This window comes from Poromitra crassiceps (assembly GCF_964638095.1).
Source record: "Poromitra crassiceps genome assembly, contig: HAP1_SCAFFOLD_1105, whole genome shotgun sequence".
In the NCBI taxonomy this organism is placed as follows: Eukaryota; Metazoa; Chordata; class Actinopteri; order Beryciformes; family Melamphaidae; genus Poromitra; species Poromitra crassiceps.
Window position 1 is genome coordinate 1 of NW_028151305.1, and position 14,943 is coordinate 14,943.

At 43.1% G+C, this 14,943-nt stretch overlaps 1 protein-coding gene across 1 annotated transcript; it reads left to right on the plus strand.

Annotated features, from left to right (window-relative positions):
- Nucleotides 1-210: 210 nt before the first annotated feature.
- On the plus strand, nucleotides 211-3,182 carry LOC310771724 (E3 ubiquitin-protein ligase rnf213-alpha-like; the record flags this gene model as incomplete). Its single annotated transcript, XM_083664267.1, has 4 exons — nucleotides 211-408; nucleotides 747-836; nucleotides 1,332-1,510; nucleotides 2,153-3,182. Coding segments are annotated over 4 exons (621 nt in total), but the record flags the coding sequence as incomplete, so codon positions are not given.
- Between the last annotated feature and the right edge of the window lie 11,761 nt (nucleotides 3,183-14,943).

Here is a 14,943-nt window from a genome sequence, read left to right on the forward strand (position 1 = left end):
TGAACATGAGTGTGAATCCACATGCAGTTGGAATACACATGTCTGTCCTTGCATGAAATTGAATAATATCATGATATTAATATAGCTATAAATATCTTATACCAAACTATTAGGGCCTATAAAAAAACCAAAAAAAAAACAGTCTTGATCAATTAACGATCTGTTTATGCTCCCCATGCCCGTGTACGACCTGTGTGTGCATGTCCACAGGAGCCTCTTCAGACCCGGACTCTGTTGGCCCTGGCTGGGGAGCTGCAGTCCTACAGCGAGGTGTGCGAGGCGCTGTCCACGGTGGAAGTGGCCCTGGGCTTCCTCGCCATGACCGGGGGAGAGCCCGACATGCAGCTGGCCAGCTACCTGGAGGAGGTGCTGCAGATGGGAAGCCAGATGGCTCCACACATCCTCAAGGTCAACTTTATCTGAGACTGCCGCTCTTCCGCACACAGACAAGCTTGTTAACTTTGTGTCTTCCACTTTGGCTTCTTTGGCCTGAGTACAGCGGCTGGCCTTGACAGTTTTGTTACCATGTATTAAAGTGATTTGCTGAATATCCGCACACTGACACACATACAAGAGAGACAGACAAAAACAATTTTTTTCCCCCTTGCTCATTTTGATTGCTGCTCCCCCCCCCCCCCCGATATCCATGAGAATTGGATTTAAACAAACAAGGTCTTTCTTGTTGTGTATGGGTGTTTTTACATTTTTCTGTGTGACATGAGATCAAACGTGTGTCTTGCCCACAGGCCCTGAGCATGTGCAGTCTGAAGCACTGTGTGGCGCTGTGGCAGCTCCTGGCCTCACTCAAATCAGAAAACATGCTGCGCCTAAAGAGGGTAAGGCAACACAATAGGAGTATAATAGACCCTTTTCACAGGGGCCATTTTGTGTCGAAAAGGCAGGATAAAAACAGGTCCAAGCAAAACACTAATGAGCGTTTCCAACTTCCAATCTTGCTGCGTTCCGATCTGCTAGTAGTTCCCAGTCAAGTGGACCGCACAGGGTATTCAGCCATATTACTTAACATGGCTGAATACCCCGTGCAGTCCACTTCAATGGGAACTACTAGCAGATCGGAACGCAGCACATGATTGGAAGTTGGAAACCCTCATTAGTGTTTTGCTTGTACCTCTGTTTATCCTGCCTTTTCGACACAAAATGGCCCCCGTGAAAAGGGTCTATATTTGGAGGTACAGCTGGTAATAACAGTAGTACAGTAGTAGGGATAGTAGTAAAGCAGTAATGTCTGATCATAATATGGCCATTTTAGATACCATTGCTTTTTATAAAGGCTAACTGAACATCTTCCCGGTATTCTTCATGTCCATCAGGATCCGTTTGTGGGAATCTCGGACGTGTACAAGCAGGCCCTGGGCGAGGACGAGCGCAGGCTGCTGATTGCCTTCTTTTCCAAGAGCAGCGCTGACACCTTCCTGCTGGAGATGCATGAGTTCCTGCTGCTGGTCCTCAAGAACCCACAGGCACCCGGTACCTACCGGCCCGACTGGGGGTAAGAGAATGAGCCCAGACCTGATGGCTGTTACTTGCAGGGTTCTTGTGCAGGTTTGGGAAGACTTAAAAAGTATGGGAAAGGATTTGCTTAATTTGCATGTCTGAAAATTGTGAGAAAATGGTAATTCAAAGTATGGAGAAATATATATTTCCAGACGTGTGTTCTAATTAGGCTGTAAAAAAAAATCCACATTTTCATGGTAGAGTAATGATTGGTCAGCTGAGATGGCACAACATTTCAGGCCACCGCATGCAAATTGAAAGTATTCTGAGAGCTATAGATAAAAGGTGTTTTGGAGATTTCATAAGAGATATATTTGTAGAATTTAAAGTCTGGAAGAAGTCTGTAATTTTGAAATGGGAAATGTGCAAGAACCGTGTATTTGACTATGACTGGCTATGTTAATCATGCCATGCAATAAAATGTATTTCTAAAGTGGTGTATGTCATAGTTACAAAGTGCTTTTTACAAGGCAACAACCGGACATTTACAGTTCAGCTTTAAAACAAGGAAAACAACAAAAAACAAAAACAAACAAATAAATGATCTGAGGCTATGTGTGCATTTGTGTGTCAGTGTGTTATGCCATGCCAATAATCTGAGATCAGATGTAAAGTGTATGATTTGTCTCTTATACAGCTTAAAAGACACGCTGGTATCTTACATGGAGCGCAAAGACCTGGACGTCCCCGCTGATGTGGAGGAGCTCTTCCCAGGGGAGATCTCCCTGTCCCAGTACATCGAGGCCTGGAAGTTCATTGTAGCCTTCAAGCAGGAGCGCAGTCAGAGATAATCAAGGCGAGTCAGAGATGGAGAGGACCCCCCCCCCTGCCCTTTCCCCCCAATTATATCATTCAGATGCCTCAGATAATTTTTACAATCATGTTGAGTACAAATCTATTGACAGTGTTATGGATAAGTCATATATTGGATATTTTACACATGCATGTGAGATGTGCCTTATTGAAGAGCACTGACATTAAGCTTCAGAGTGCCACAGCATAAATACATGTGCAATTCACATTTACAACTTCCCTAATAAAGAAGTCCATTTAAATTTATGTAGAGGGCACAATGCGGCCTCATTTGTCTTTTCTTGAACTTGAAAGAATGATAAAATCTGTTATTGTTTTGCATAACATTCTATTTTTCTAGACAATGAATGACTGTGCACACTGCACAGTGTTTCCTTGCTGCTGAAAGTTTGTCTGCTTGCACTTTATTGTAATGTGAATTTCTCTGCCCCAGGGTGGCAGCAGAGAAACGGCAGAGTTCTGTCAATGGTTCTGTCAGAATTTTGTCTTGGACTCAGGTACAAAACTAGACATGTACAAAACTAGGCATGTCCCCATAATTAGCTCTGGGAACTGAAAATCTAATTAATCTCAATCACTTATCAGTCAAACAGTTTATTCATCCTTTAGACTGCTTAATTTGAAAGCTGTGTTGTCACTTATATGTCCATTCCTTTTAAGAATGTATTGTATATCTGGCATCTCATATGTAAAAGCTGCCGATTGCCTTTCTTCCACTTTTTAAAGAGAATACAAAGCACATTGTGTTAAAAAAAGAAAAAGTTTTTGCATTCCTTATGTTAATATTTCAAGTTTTTGTGTTTCTTCACTGTGCCCCCCCCCCCCCCCCTTCAACTAATGAGTGAAATGAAGATATTAAATAAATCAGTACTTTCAGTTACTCCCTCAGTTGTCAATCATTGCTTCAATTGTGACTTAATGTTCTAAGCTAGCCACCCATTACCCCCCCCCCCCTTTCATAGGAGAAAGGGCATGTTCGCTTCCATTCATTTTGGATGTGATAGTTTATTTGAGGCAGGTGCCCCTGCTGGTCAATAGATGGCGCTATCTCTAGCGTGTAGCATCTAGTTTAGCAAATTTTCTGAATGTACCGAGAGTTGTGTGTGCATTTGGTGGAAATCGGCTGCCGCTGGTATGGATGTGACGTTAGCTGACGACTTCCATCAAAGTCAGTGGCGTTACCCAGTATCTCACCTTTGCAGCATGCGCATTTCATCTAATAACCTAAGGTAAGATATTACCTATGATAGTAAGGCTAACGTCACATGCTAATTATTAGCTAGTTGTCAGTTCTAACTTCTGACACATGTCAATGCTCACCATGCTTAGCTAGCGTTAGCTGCAATTTCACTAACAAGCAACGAGCTGCCTGTAGCACAGCACAGTTGACACGTTAGCGTTAGCCATATGTAAGGCAGTCAAAAATGAGTGTCATTAACGTTATTTTTAACTATTCAATATCCAATATGGTCTAACATTCATTATTCGTGATGCTATAAAAATGTAAATTGCTGGCTGAATGGATTGCAGAATCTATTGCTGCTGTTGTAAATGTTGATTGATCTGTCTTGATTGATCAGACCTGTTTCTTATGTTAAATTACACCACACAAGCTTTTCTGAATAAAATTATTACATTTTAATAGGTTTAGTTAAACATTAATCCAGAAACGTGTCGTGTAGCTTTCACATGTAACTTAGCCCAGTGGTTCTCAAAATGGGGTCCGGGGACCCCCAGGTCTTTTAGGGGCCAGGGCAGTGGTCCCTCAGCAAAAACGAATCATTTTTCACTATAATTCCAACCATAAGTAACACAATGACAGAATGTATTTGGTCACGGGTTCATACACTTTCTGTAATAAAACATTTAAAAGTGTCTAGAGCCTGGTGTTGGGTTAGGCTGATTGGGTGCACTTGGGCCCAGTGCACTCATTGGGCTTGCCTTCAGCCCATTCAGTCCTTCCTCACATGCACCTTTTGTTCTGTTTGTTTAATGTAGCGTTAGTTTGGAGAGTGGGAGGGTCATCACAAAAACTAAACTAAAATCTTTTCAGATGGGGACCCAGGGGCAAAATCTTATCAAATGGGGGCCCGTGGTCTAATTTGTGTCAGTTTAGGGTGGGGTCCTTGATGGGAAAAAGTTTGAGAACCACTGCCTTTTCTTTTTGTAACAAATAGGAGAACACATAGCTATACTTTTGACAGTCAAACATGAGACATGATGCGTTAATGGTTGCTTTCCCCAGTCAAATCTGTACTGATTGCCACATCAGACTTGTTGGCTAAGTGGACTGGGTTGGGGTTTGCTGTTTGATCCCCACTCGTAACTTGTAAGGCATTGATATAATATGGTTGAGTAATGACTATATATTATATACACAAATTAACTATGATGTTGTAAAAACTATTTATATGCAAAGTGTCTATAGATGCATTGTGCACAGACATTGTGCATCGTTCGCCCCTTTGCCTTAGGATGTTGGCCAATTGTGCGATGTCAGCAGCTTTGCTTAGATGTTGGGAATTACCCCAAAATGTTAACGTATAATTCATATAGTTGGGAATGTAGGCTACAATTGATATATTTGGCTTTGATACTTTATAAGCTGTTATACTGGTTAACTTCACAGACAAAAGTTGGTGAGCTTTAAACCTAGCACTTGTTTTCAGACCTTCCATGAACACAACAGTCTGTCTTACGGAGGAGGGGCATGATAGATGCTTCCTTCACACCTTTGGTAGCAGCGTCATTGGCTCACTGCCTAAAGGCGAGAGGAGGCATCCATGATGGAGTGGTCAGGAAATGCCTGTCTGCCCCAGGTCAGGTGACTCTGTGACCCTCTGTTGGTGGGAGCTCAATGTGTTTCTGATCAGGGAGATGCACATGATAAGGACAAGAGAGCCATATTGCTTGCTGGGCCGCTCCTTAATTCAATTTCCTCTACACCAAAGCAGTGTTTAGCATAACAATGTCAAATGGGCGTATCGACTATAGAGGCCCTTCAAAAGTAAAGCGAGTAGCGACCGCCTCCTGGGTCGTCAGCCAGGGGGCTGAGAATAGAGGCTAGAGCGTGATGTCTGTCAGCCAGGGGGCTGAGAATAGAGGCTAGAGCGTGATGTCCGTCAGCCAGGGGGCTGAGAATAGAGGCTAGAGCGTGATGTCCGTCAGCCAGGGGGCTGAGAATAGAGGCTAGAGCGTGATGTCCGTCAGCCAGGGGGCTGAGAATAGAGGCTAGAGCGTGATGTCTGTCAGCCAGGGGGCTGAGAATAGAGGCTAGAGCGTGATGTCCGTCAGCCAGGGGGCTGAGAATAATAATAAATAATAATAATAATAATATAATAATGATTGGATTTATATAGCGCCTTTCCAAGTGCTCAAAGCGCTTCACAGAATCATTATTCGTTCACACCATTCGTACCGGTGGTTCGAAAGCGTGGCAGCCACACATCGGCGCTCAACGGCCCCTCCGACCACCATCATTCATGTCTACATTCATGCCAATCATACGAGGCAAGGAGGGTTAAGTGTCTTGCCCAAGGACACAACGACAGCAGCTGGGAGGGAGCGGGGATCGAACCGCCAACCCTTGCGTCATTGGCTGACCCGCTCTACCTCCTGAGCTAAAGCCGCCCCTAGAATAGAGGCTAGAGCGTGATGTCCGTCAGCCAGGGGGCTGAGAATAGAGGCTAGAGCGTGATGTCCCAAAGTGCAGTCACTTGCAGGACGTTTTCTGCTGAAATGCCATCAGATTCAGAATATGACTTTGTGCCTGTATCATAATGACATTATAAAGAAGGGAACAAATCAGTCCATCATGATGAAATAGATGGGCGGGGGGGGGGGCACTCCAGTGAGGTGATCAGAGAGCGGGCAATCCATCGATCTAGGGGTGGGAGTGGGACGATATGATGAACATTTCATGTCACGGTTATCCTGTCCAAAATAATTGCGCAAAATATGCTTAAGACTCTTAATATGGGAGTAAAACATACTCGTGTTAAGAAATTCATATTTTTTATTGCATCATAAGACCATGGACTGTATAAAAATAATGGACGTAGCCACTGTGAAGTCATACATTGGTTGCTATTCTTTTTATTATTCAAATGTGTTATTTTATTTATTTTATTCACTATTTCACAAGCTGTAATCAAAGATGCCATCTCTACTTATGTTATGTTCGCTGTTTGTATGTGCTGTTTTGATACGTTCATGAGCTAGACAGCTATTTCAAGTCACTCGTGTGAGGATATTCACGCTCATGTGACAATCCTCATTGTACGATTAATGGAAATTCACCACAATAAATTTATCTTGAGTGTTAAAAAAAAAAAAAAAAAAAAAAAACCTGAACTAAACTTGTACCACTGTTCCTTCAGAAGTTGTAGTTGTCATAGACTGTGTTGCATAGTTGATTGCTCTATTGCTGACAAAAATGTGTTATTGTAAGTCGCTTTGGATAAAAGCGTCTGCCAAATGACGTAATGTAATGTAATGTAATGTTTTTATCACGATTAGACTCAGTTCTCAGTCTCTATCCGCGAGGCAGGTGGAGCTCTCCAATTGTCTGGTAGCCGAGACTATATCACGATAGACGATAATATCTTATTATATCATCCCACCTCTTAGATCGATCACATCTCTACAGTACACTATGTGCTTCAGCTTCTAGTCTCGTTGTATAGCGTGAAGATGGCAGGCTGAAAAACCAGGACTGTCAGTCGGCAGATTCCGTTCTTGTGTGTCTGAGTCCGACACCTTGGCCTTTCTAGCTCATCATTAGTGAACCCCACAGTGTGCCTCACTGAGCAAACTCAATCACTCTGCTTCCACTTCTGTAGGCTTCAAAGCCACCATGCCCACAGCACAAAGGACAGGATACAGAGAGAGACGCCACATTGGGGCTCTGCTCAGTATTGTCTTTGTCCTTGATGAGGAGAAATTGGGGGCAAAATTGCAATGCAGCATGTGGCACATGATATTCATGGTTGATGATGGACATTCGGGATTGGGTCTTAAGCAGGAGCCAGGAGGGTATTCTGATGCATACAACTAGATCATGGCTTCTGCCACATTCTACTGATTTTGTTTTTGCTGTGACCAGCAGCTCTATCTGTAAGTCACTCATGTGGTCGGTAAGTCTGTTGGTCTCCAAAGAGTTCAGCACGCTTTGGTGGCCACAGTTTTTGTCCTAGGAGGCTGAAATTTGGCATGGAGGCATGTAGGTCAGATGTGTGACGTGTGTAAAGGGGTGTGTTTGTGTTCATGCCAATTGGCTAAAAGGGCGGCAGTGGGGGTGGATTTTGAAATGCAGAGTGGCAGAGGCAGAGTAGGGTTCGCATAATGTGGTCACAGCTATTGCAAATTCGTAGTTGTTTTTTTGACATTTAAATTTGTATTGTTAACATTGTATATAATATTAAATACATTACAATATAATAGTACAAGGTACATCTGATCACAATTGCACAAGTTATTGTTAATAGGAGGACCTTCATAGCCCTATAGGAACATCCGCAAATAAATAAATAATAATTCATCATAATAGTAGGCTCTCTTTAGTTGCTTCTGAGCAGAGGTCCACTCCCCCATATCATCACATTTCCATCCATGTCAATATTTGATGTTTCTCTTCATATACATTATCACAGACCATGTTACCACCCCAAATCCAACACAGCCTCACAAACACATAGAGGCCATTTACACCTGGCATTAACATGCATTTTCTGCCATCAGATTGCAATCAGATTGTGCTTGACCACTTGAAAGGACAGGTGTAAACGCCCCCAAGACACATTGAAGACGGATTCCAATCTGATGGCAGAAAACACATGTTAATGCCAGGTGTAAATGGCCTCAGTGACTTCCGTGGGAGAAGTAGATTACTATTAACTCCTCTTGAACAGATACATTCTTTGTTTCCAGCAATGATGGTGCATGTGAAATTGTTGAGTCTTATCTTTTGAGAGGTTGCCGTACTGTTAGAAATCATGCCCATAGTAGTGTAAGCCTACTGAGCGGATTGCATTATTACATTCCAACAGATTAGTGCCCTCCTCCTGATGTAGAGGAGTCTGCAGTCAGAATGATGGGCATTGAGGGGCCACTTTGGTCATGTTCAGACTAGGAGGCCAAATCTGATTTGTGAACTTTAATGACCTATTATTTAATGATTCTATCCAGATTGGTTTTATGAGTCTGGACGCTCCAAGTCTGATTTGTGTCACTTGTCTCAAACCACATATGGAGGTAGTTTCCTTCCAATCTGCTTTCGACTGATGTGACTTCAGTGTGGACGCGCTGATCACCCAAATCAGATTTGAGAGTGTCTTTTGCAGGGGGCGGGGACTTGAAGAGCAGAGAGCAGACATGCAAACACTGCCAGAAACATTGTATGTTGGCTCATTGTATCTGCAGTGCACACACAGATCCGACTTGAACACTTGCCCAAATCAGATTTGTGGCAGTGCGGACACACTCGCAAATCAGATTTGGGAAACCAATCAAGATAATGATGATTAATGGCTTTAGCAGCAAGTTGGATTTGCCTATAATGTGAACATGGCCTTTGTCTCCACAACAGCCCTGGTCATCATTCTTATTAGGAATAGGAATTCATTCATAGCTGACACATTGCATTATTTAACCTTCTTGGTCAAATTAAATGATCAAATAAACTAACTAGACACCAGTTTGGTTAATTTCGACCAATTTCGACCGTTAAATCCAGGTCATGAACCAGGATCACTCCTCCAAATTCATATTTGTCTTGAGTTACCCTATAGCCTTATTGGCCACTTTCTTCCAGAGATGCCCAATAAGCCCCTCAAGCCAGTCCAAATAAAGGGAAGTTCAGCTTTGAATTGTCACCGTTCCTTCATCTGTGTGGAGGTGCTTCCAACGTAACCCTTTGCAAACAACCTCAGATATTCATCAAGTTTACACCTTGGGGGATCCGATGTCATACGCGGCGGCTGACGCCAGCCAGGCGCTCTCAGTCAAAAGAGAGCTGAGATTTCAGTGATTGTGGTATGAAATCAGTACCCCGAAATACCCCCGAGACCCCAGCGAGCACACCCGACATGCTACTGTATTTTCTATGGGGAATTACATGTGCTTTACTGGCGGTCTGGGATAATGTTTTCTTTAAATTAGCCCTTCAGGGTGCTGCTGTTATTGCATTATTATCAAATTAGTGTATTTTAATTACTACGTCATCGGAAATGTATGTGCCAATAAGGTCACGGTGGGGTGAGAGCAGGAACCGTGTCCAAATTCTCAGCTTGCCCCCAGCCTTATACACTCTCTGCAGTGCCGAGATGAAAAAGAAAAGAGCGCACTGAGCCAATGCAGCACATCTGTGAATTATATTAGCTAATTGTATGCACTTCTTGCACTCAACACTTGGGTTGTCCTCCAAGCACAAGGAAGAAATTAAGAGCAGCGCTGCCATGTTGTTCTATTAAATATGTGAAGAGAAAATACAATTACTAGTTAAGTGGGAACATACCACATGGGATTATGGAACGCACAGCGTTTCAACTTTTCAGCGGGAGTTTAGCCTATGTATTTTTTTTTACCACGCAGATCGAGGAGAAAACATGATACAGCTCTGGCCTTGGTTTAAGGAATGTTAACGTTGCTTTGAAATTTCATTTTCTTGATTAGATTTTCTGACTGATTTAGTTTGCCGTTGCATTTAATGCCATCCAACTGTGTGAAAAGTCCAAAAGAGCATAGGTTGTGACTTGTGATCTGTCATTCAACAGATTTAACATGTCGACTTTATGAAAGTACCCTGTGATGCTTATTTCTGTTTACTAACATTTAAAATCAGGCTTGAGGAGTACATGTAACTGGATTACATGTAAAGGGATTATGTGATCAGATTACAACAAAGTAACTGTAATCCCTTACAGTTACAGAAAAAATATGTAATCAATATTAATTAATACACAGGACAAGATGTTACTATCCCTGAGTGCCAAAATCTGAGGAAAAACACATAGAAGCCCAATCCAGAATAAAACAAGCTAACAGGCTAACAAACTAATAAACAAGACACAGATCACCAGTTACCTACCCTAGCCAACAGCAGTATGAAGCATGTCATTGGGGTTTTCAAGTGGGCAACTTCCTTCACTGATGTTTCGTTAAGTTAGGCCCACGACACCTCAAGAAGGCTTAGCGGTGTAATCCAGCGTCCTGGAAACACCCCCCTCCATGCTACCACCGCACAACTGCATATTACCTCACTATCTAAGCCTAGCTATCCAGGTCGGTTCAGTATGACATTCCTAACTACACCACCACTGTCAATGATTCAGCCCTGTTGATGCGGACCGTCAATCATGACCAACAACAAACAATCAATCTTACCTTAGCGAGCTCCCCAGCTAGCATGTTTCCTCCTTAGCCACAGCCATTCACTTGCTCGTTCTGCTGCCTGAGACATGTTGCTAACCGCAAGTTTCAGGCTCCGTCCCCGAATGCCCAACTCAGTTAGTAGGGCAATAACGGACTTAGCCACAAAACCACGGCAGCCCACCTCTACAGGCCGCACTCGAGCCCTCCAACCTCGCTGCTCTGCCTCTGCTGCCATTTCAGCATACCTAGCTTTCTTGCGCTCATAAGCCTCCTCAACTCGATCTTCCCACGGGACTGTGAGTTCGATAAAATAAACTATCTTCTCTACCTCAAGATTAGTTACATTTAGTAAAAATTGGGATTACTAGCAGGATTACAATTTGATACTTTTTCTCCACATTATGCAAGTTTAGATGTTTTAAGAACCCACTCATTTTAAAAAACAACGGTTTTCTTTTAGGATCACTAAATAGCAAACCAGGCCTGTTTTCAATGTGTTTTTGGGTGTGTTTGTAGTGGTGAAAGAATTAGCATCAGATTAGCATTGTTCGTGTAATTGGCTAAAGCCAGGGCTTGGAGAAAAAACACACCTTAACAGGTGACTAGTAATTGTAACCGGTGATATTTTTTAAAGTAACCCTCCCAACCCGGTTTTAAATATACATACAAGTACATGGCATCGTGCATGGAATCTTGAACCATGGAATGTGTGTTTCATAGTTTCTCTTTCAGTTTTGCTTGCTCATTCAAAACTAGCAACTCCTATATATTTTATTCAGTTAAACACTGATTAAAATATATATTTTTTGTCTATCAAAAAACACCAGATGCCTGCAAAACCAAGAGCTTTTCTTGATTATAACAAATGGCTGTTTTTGCATAACACTAGGCTAAATGGTCCAGGCGGAGCTCTGCTGCTCAAGACTCAACCCTGGGCCAAGAAATCTTAACTCAGCTTTACCAGTTTCATGACTATGTCTTGAATTTCAATACCAAACTGTCTGCAACAGGCAGACAGTTTTGCCCTTTGCGTTCCACAGCAATAATACCACATATTGAGTTGGATTGTTATGGTAAGATGAGAGGGTGTTTGAGAAGCCCAGAAATATGTCTAGCATTTCCCAAATAACAATAAGGAGCGGGGCAAGTTAAGGTTGTGGTGTCAGGTGCTGCGTTACATTTACAAAGTCAGAAGCCCCTGCCGCTCTCTCTCGCTGGCTCGTGTTTTGGGAAGGCTGCAGACACTGGATACAATTATTGGGGCCAAAATGTCTTCCCCTCTCATTGCTCATCTGTCAGGATTGTATTTTTGCTGAAAGGGAAACAGTTTGGAACACTGCGTCTCGAGGCTGCACAGACGTATTTTTATAAGCTGCTGAAACAGGAACGCTTTCTGCCGCACTCTAATGCCACTGGCTCAGTGGACATGTTGAATCTATACCAGCAACCTGATCTGCTCCATGACTGGGATGCTACTTTCAATGGCTTCATTGGACCTATCATAAAGCATACACCAAGCCTATGGGTCTGTTCTATTCTATTCTATTCTATTCTATTCTATTCTATTCTATTCTATTCTACTATTCTATTCTTTCTGCTAACTCTTGAGAAAATATGATGAAACTTTAATGATTGCTGTGGGGAAATTAGTCATTGCAGCAAATATATGTATACACTATATAAATATATACCGTACAGTATAAAGAGCTAAGTGGAGCTATTTAGACCTAGTAGGAATCCCTAGGGTGGAGACTCTGGAGATGATGCATGGCTGCAGTTATGGAAATCGCCCACTCCACGGGCTCCCAGAATGGTGACTGACAGACAGACATTACATTACGTCATTTAGCAGATGCTTTTATCCAAAGCGACTTACAATAGCACATTTTGTCAACAGTAGTGAAATCAACTGTGCAACACAGTTTATGTCAGCTAAGACCTTTTTTTTAAGGAATAGAGTAGCATTTGTAGAAAATAGTAAAAAAAAAAGCATTAGTTGGATTTTCTTATTTATTTTTTTGTTGGGGCGGGGGGGGGGGGGGATGTTAGTTCAACAAGATGCCCAGGTGTATGTAGCCTGAAAAGGAAGAACGTTGCAGTAGTCCAGGCAGGAGATGACAAGTGCTTGGACCAGGACTTGTGCCGCTTCCCTCGTTAGAAACGGACAGATTTTTGCAGAGGTGCAGGGAGAACCTACACGAGCGGGTATAGTTGCTGTGATGTAGGCCGAGCAGCAGGACAGCTGGTTGTCAAGGATCACCCCGAGGTTCTTAGCTGTTTGAGACGGTAACACAGTAGTGTTGTCAATGGAAACTAGAGAGGTCAGTGAGAGGGCAGTCTTTCCCTGGGAGGAGGAGCAGCTCTGTCTTACCAAGATTGAGCTTGAGGTGGTGGTGCAGAGATGCATGCCTCAATTTGTGTGTCTGAGCGGGGGAAGGAGAGGTAGAGCTGAGTGTCGTCGGCATAGCAGCGATGAGAAGCCATGAGATGAGATCACATGGCCAAGAGATCCGATATACAGAAAGAATAGCAAGGGCCCCAGGACTGAGCCCTGGGGGCCACCGGTGCTAAGAGTGCAGGGTCTGGATAGGGATCCATATCCATATTTGTATAGAATATAAGTATGTACATGATATTAACAACTATATATCAATACTGATATATATGTAGTATGACATAGTTTGAACAATTATATAGCTTATGTATCAATATACGTGAAGAAAACACCTGAATTTACTGCAATAAACATAATGTGCAAATGTACTGTATTCACATAAATCTATAGAAGGCCTGCATTGTGAAATACAGTACCTATAGGCTGCACCATTAATATATCTAGGCTAATGATAACATAGCTACAGTATGTGCCGAGACATTACTCCTCGCTGTGTCCCTTTCAAGACTCCGGATGGAGGTGCTACTGTAGGCCATTATGTACAGAGACATGGAGACATGCACCAGATGCATATGAATGGATTTCCTCCTTACCTGAGGGGATGTCTGTCATGTCACCCATCTTCAGCACTTCACATTTGGTCTTCCATCATGGGCCTCTCCGACCGCCAGCCAACCACCTAACCCCCCCCCCCCCCCACACACACACACACACACAGCGTTTTCACCCTGCCTCACTGGCTCTGGAGCTATGAAGCAGGCAGGCAGGCAGCTGCTCCTCATTGTCCAGATCCTCAGCTGTTCCCACTTTCCCAGGAGTTCCTGTGTGAAGAATTAGCACTTTAGTTCTGCTGCCTTTGGGCTTCGGTCTCTGCAGCACCGGCCACACAGAGGAAAGGGTTAAACAAAGTCAGGGGTGGTGCTCGGAGCCATGCGGGGTCCCTTACCTTCATCATGACCTTTGAAAAGCTTGACCAAAGCTGACTGAAGAGGACTTAGGAGGAGATCAGTCAGGTTCCCAGGTGCTTCCTTCCCACTACCTTGTGGGGTCTGACTCTCTCTGTTCTTGGACAGGGATGGCCGCACATGCTTTAAATGAAATGCTCATCTGTAAAATCAGTAATATTAGTTAGTCATAAAATGTCACTGGATTACTGTGTAAGGTTTCCAGAAATTTGACATCAATGTAGAGTTTTTTTTAAATATATATAATATCTAAAATGGCCTCGTTACACAGATCAAACAGAAATATTGGGATCAGTTTACATCAAAGTGAAATGCCAGTGAGGCTGGAACTTTCACAACAGAAAACTAATTTGAAAGTGAAAAAACAGTTGCTGTCTGGCACATAGCAAAGAGTGTTATATAATACAATTAAAGATTCTTTCTTTCTTTCTTTCTTTCTTTCTTTCTTTCTTTCTTTCTTTCTTTCTTTCTTCATTCATCCCCTCCTTCCTGGCCTTCTCTATCTGACGGCCTATTGGCCGTGAACAGATAATAACTGTGCGAGAGGTTTTGTTTACCATGGATACCAGAGGATTAGCGTGATTGCTACTGGTGCCAGTGTTGTAACAGGCCAGGAGAGCCTGTCACAGTGTATGGAGGTGCTGACAGTTATCCTGTACAAGATTAGAGAACTTGGATTATGGCTTGTTTTCCCCCACCTGGGTGATGAGAGACTAACTAGAAGAAAAAGCCTCCACGTCACAATGCCAAGACCCCGGGGGAGAGAGGAGGAGGAGGTGTGTGGGGGCAGTCCTGGGTGACAGAGTGGTCCATGGCTTCCCTGTAGTTGGCAACATCGGCGACTTTGTGTACAATGGCTCATTCACTCATCTATGATCAGGATGT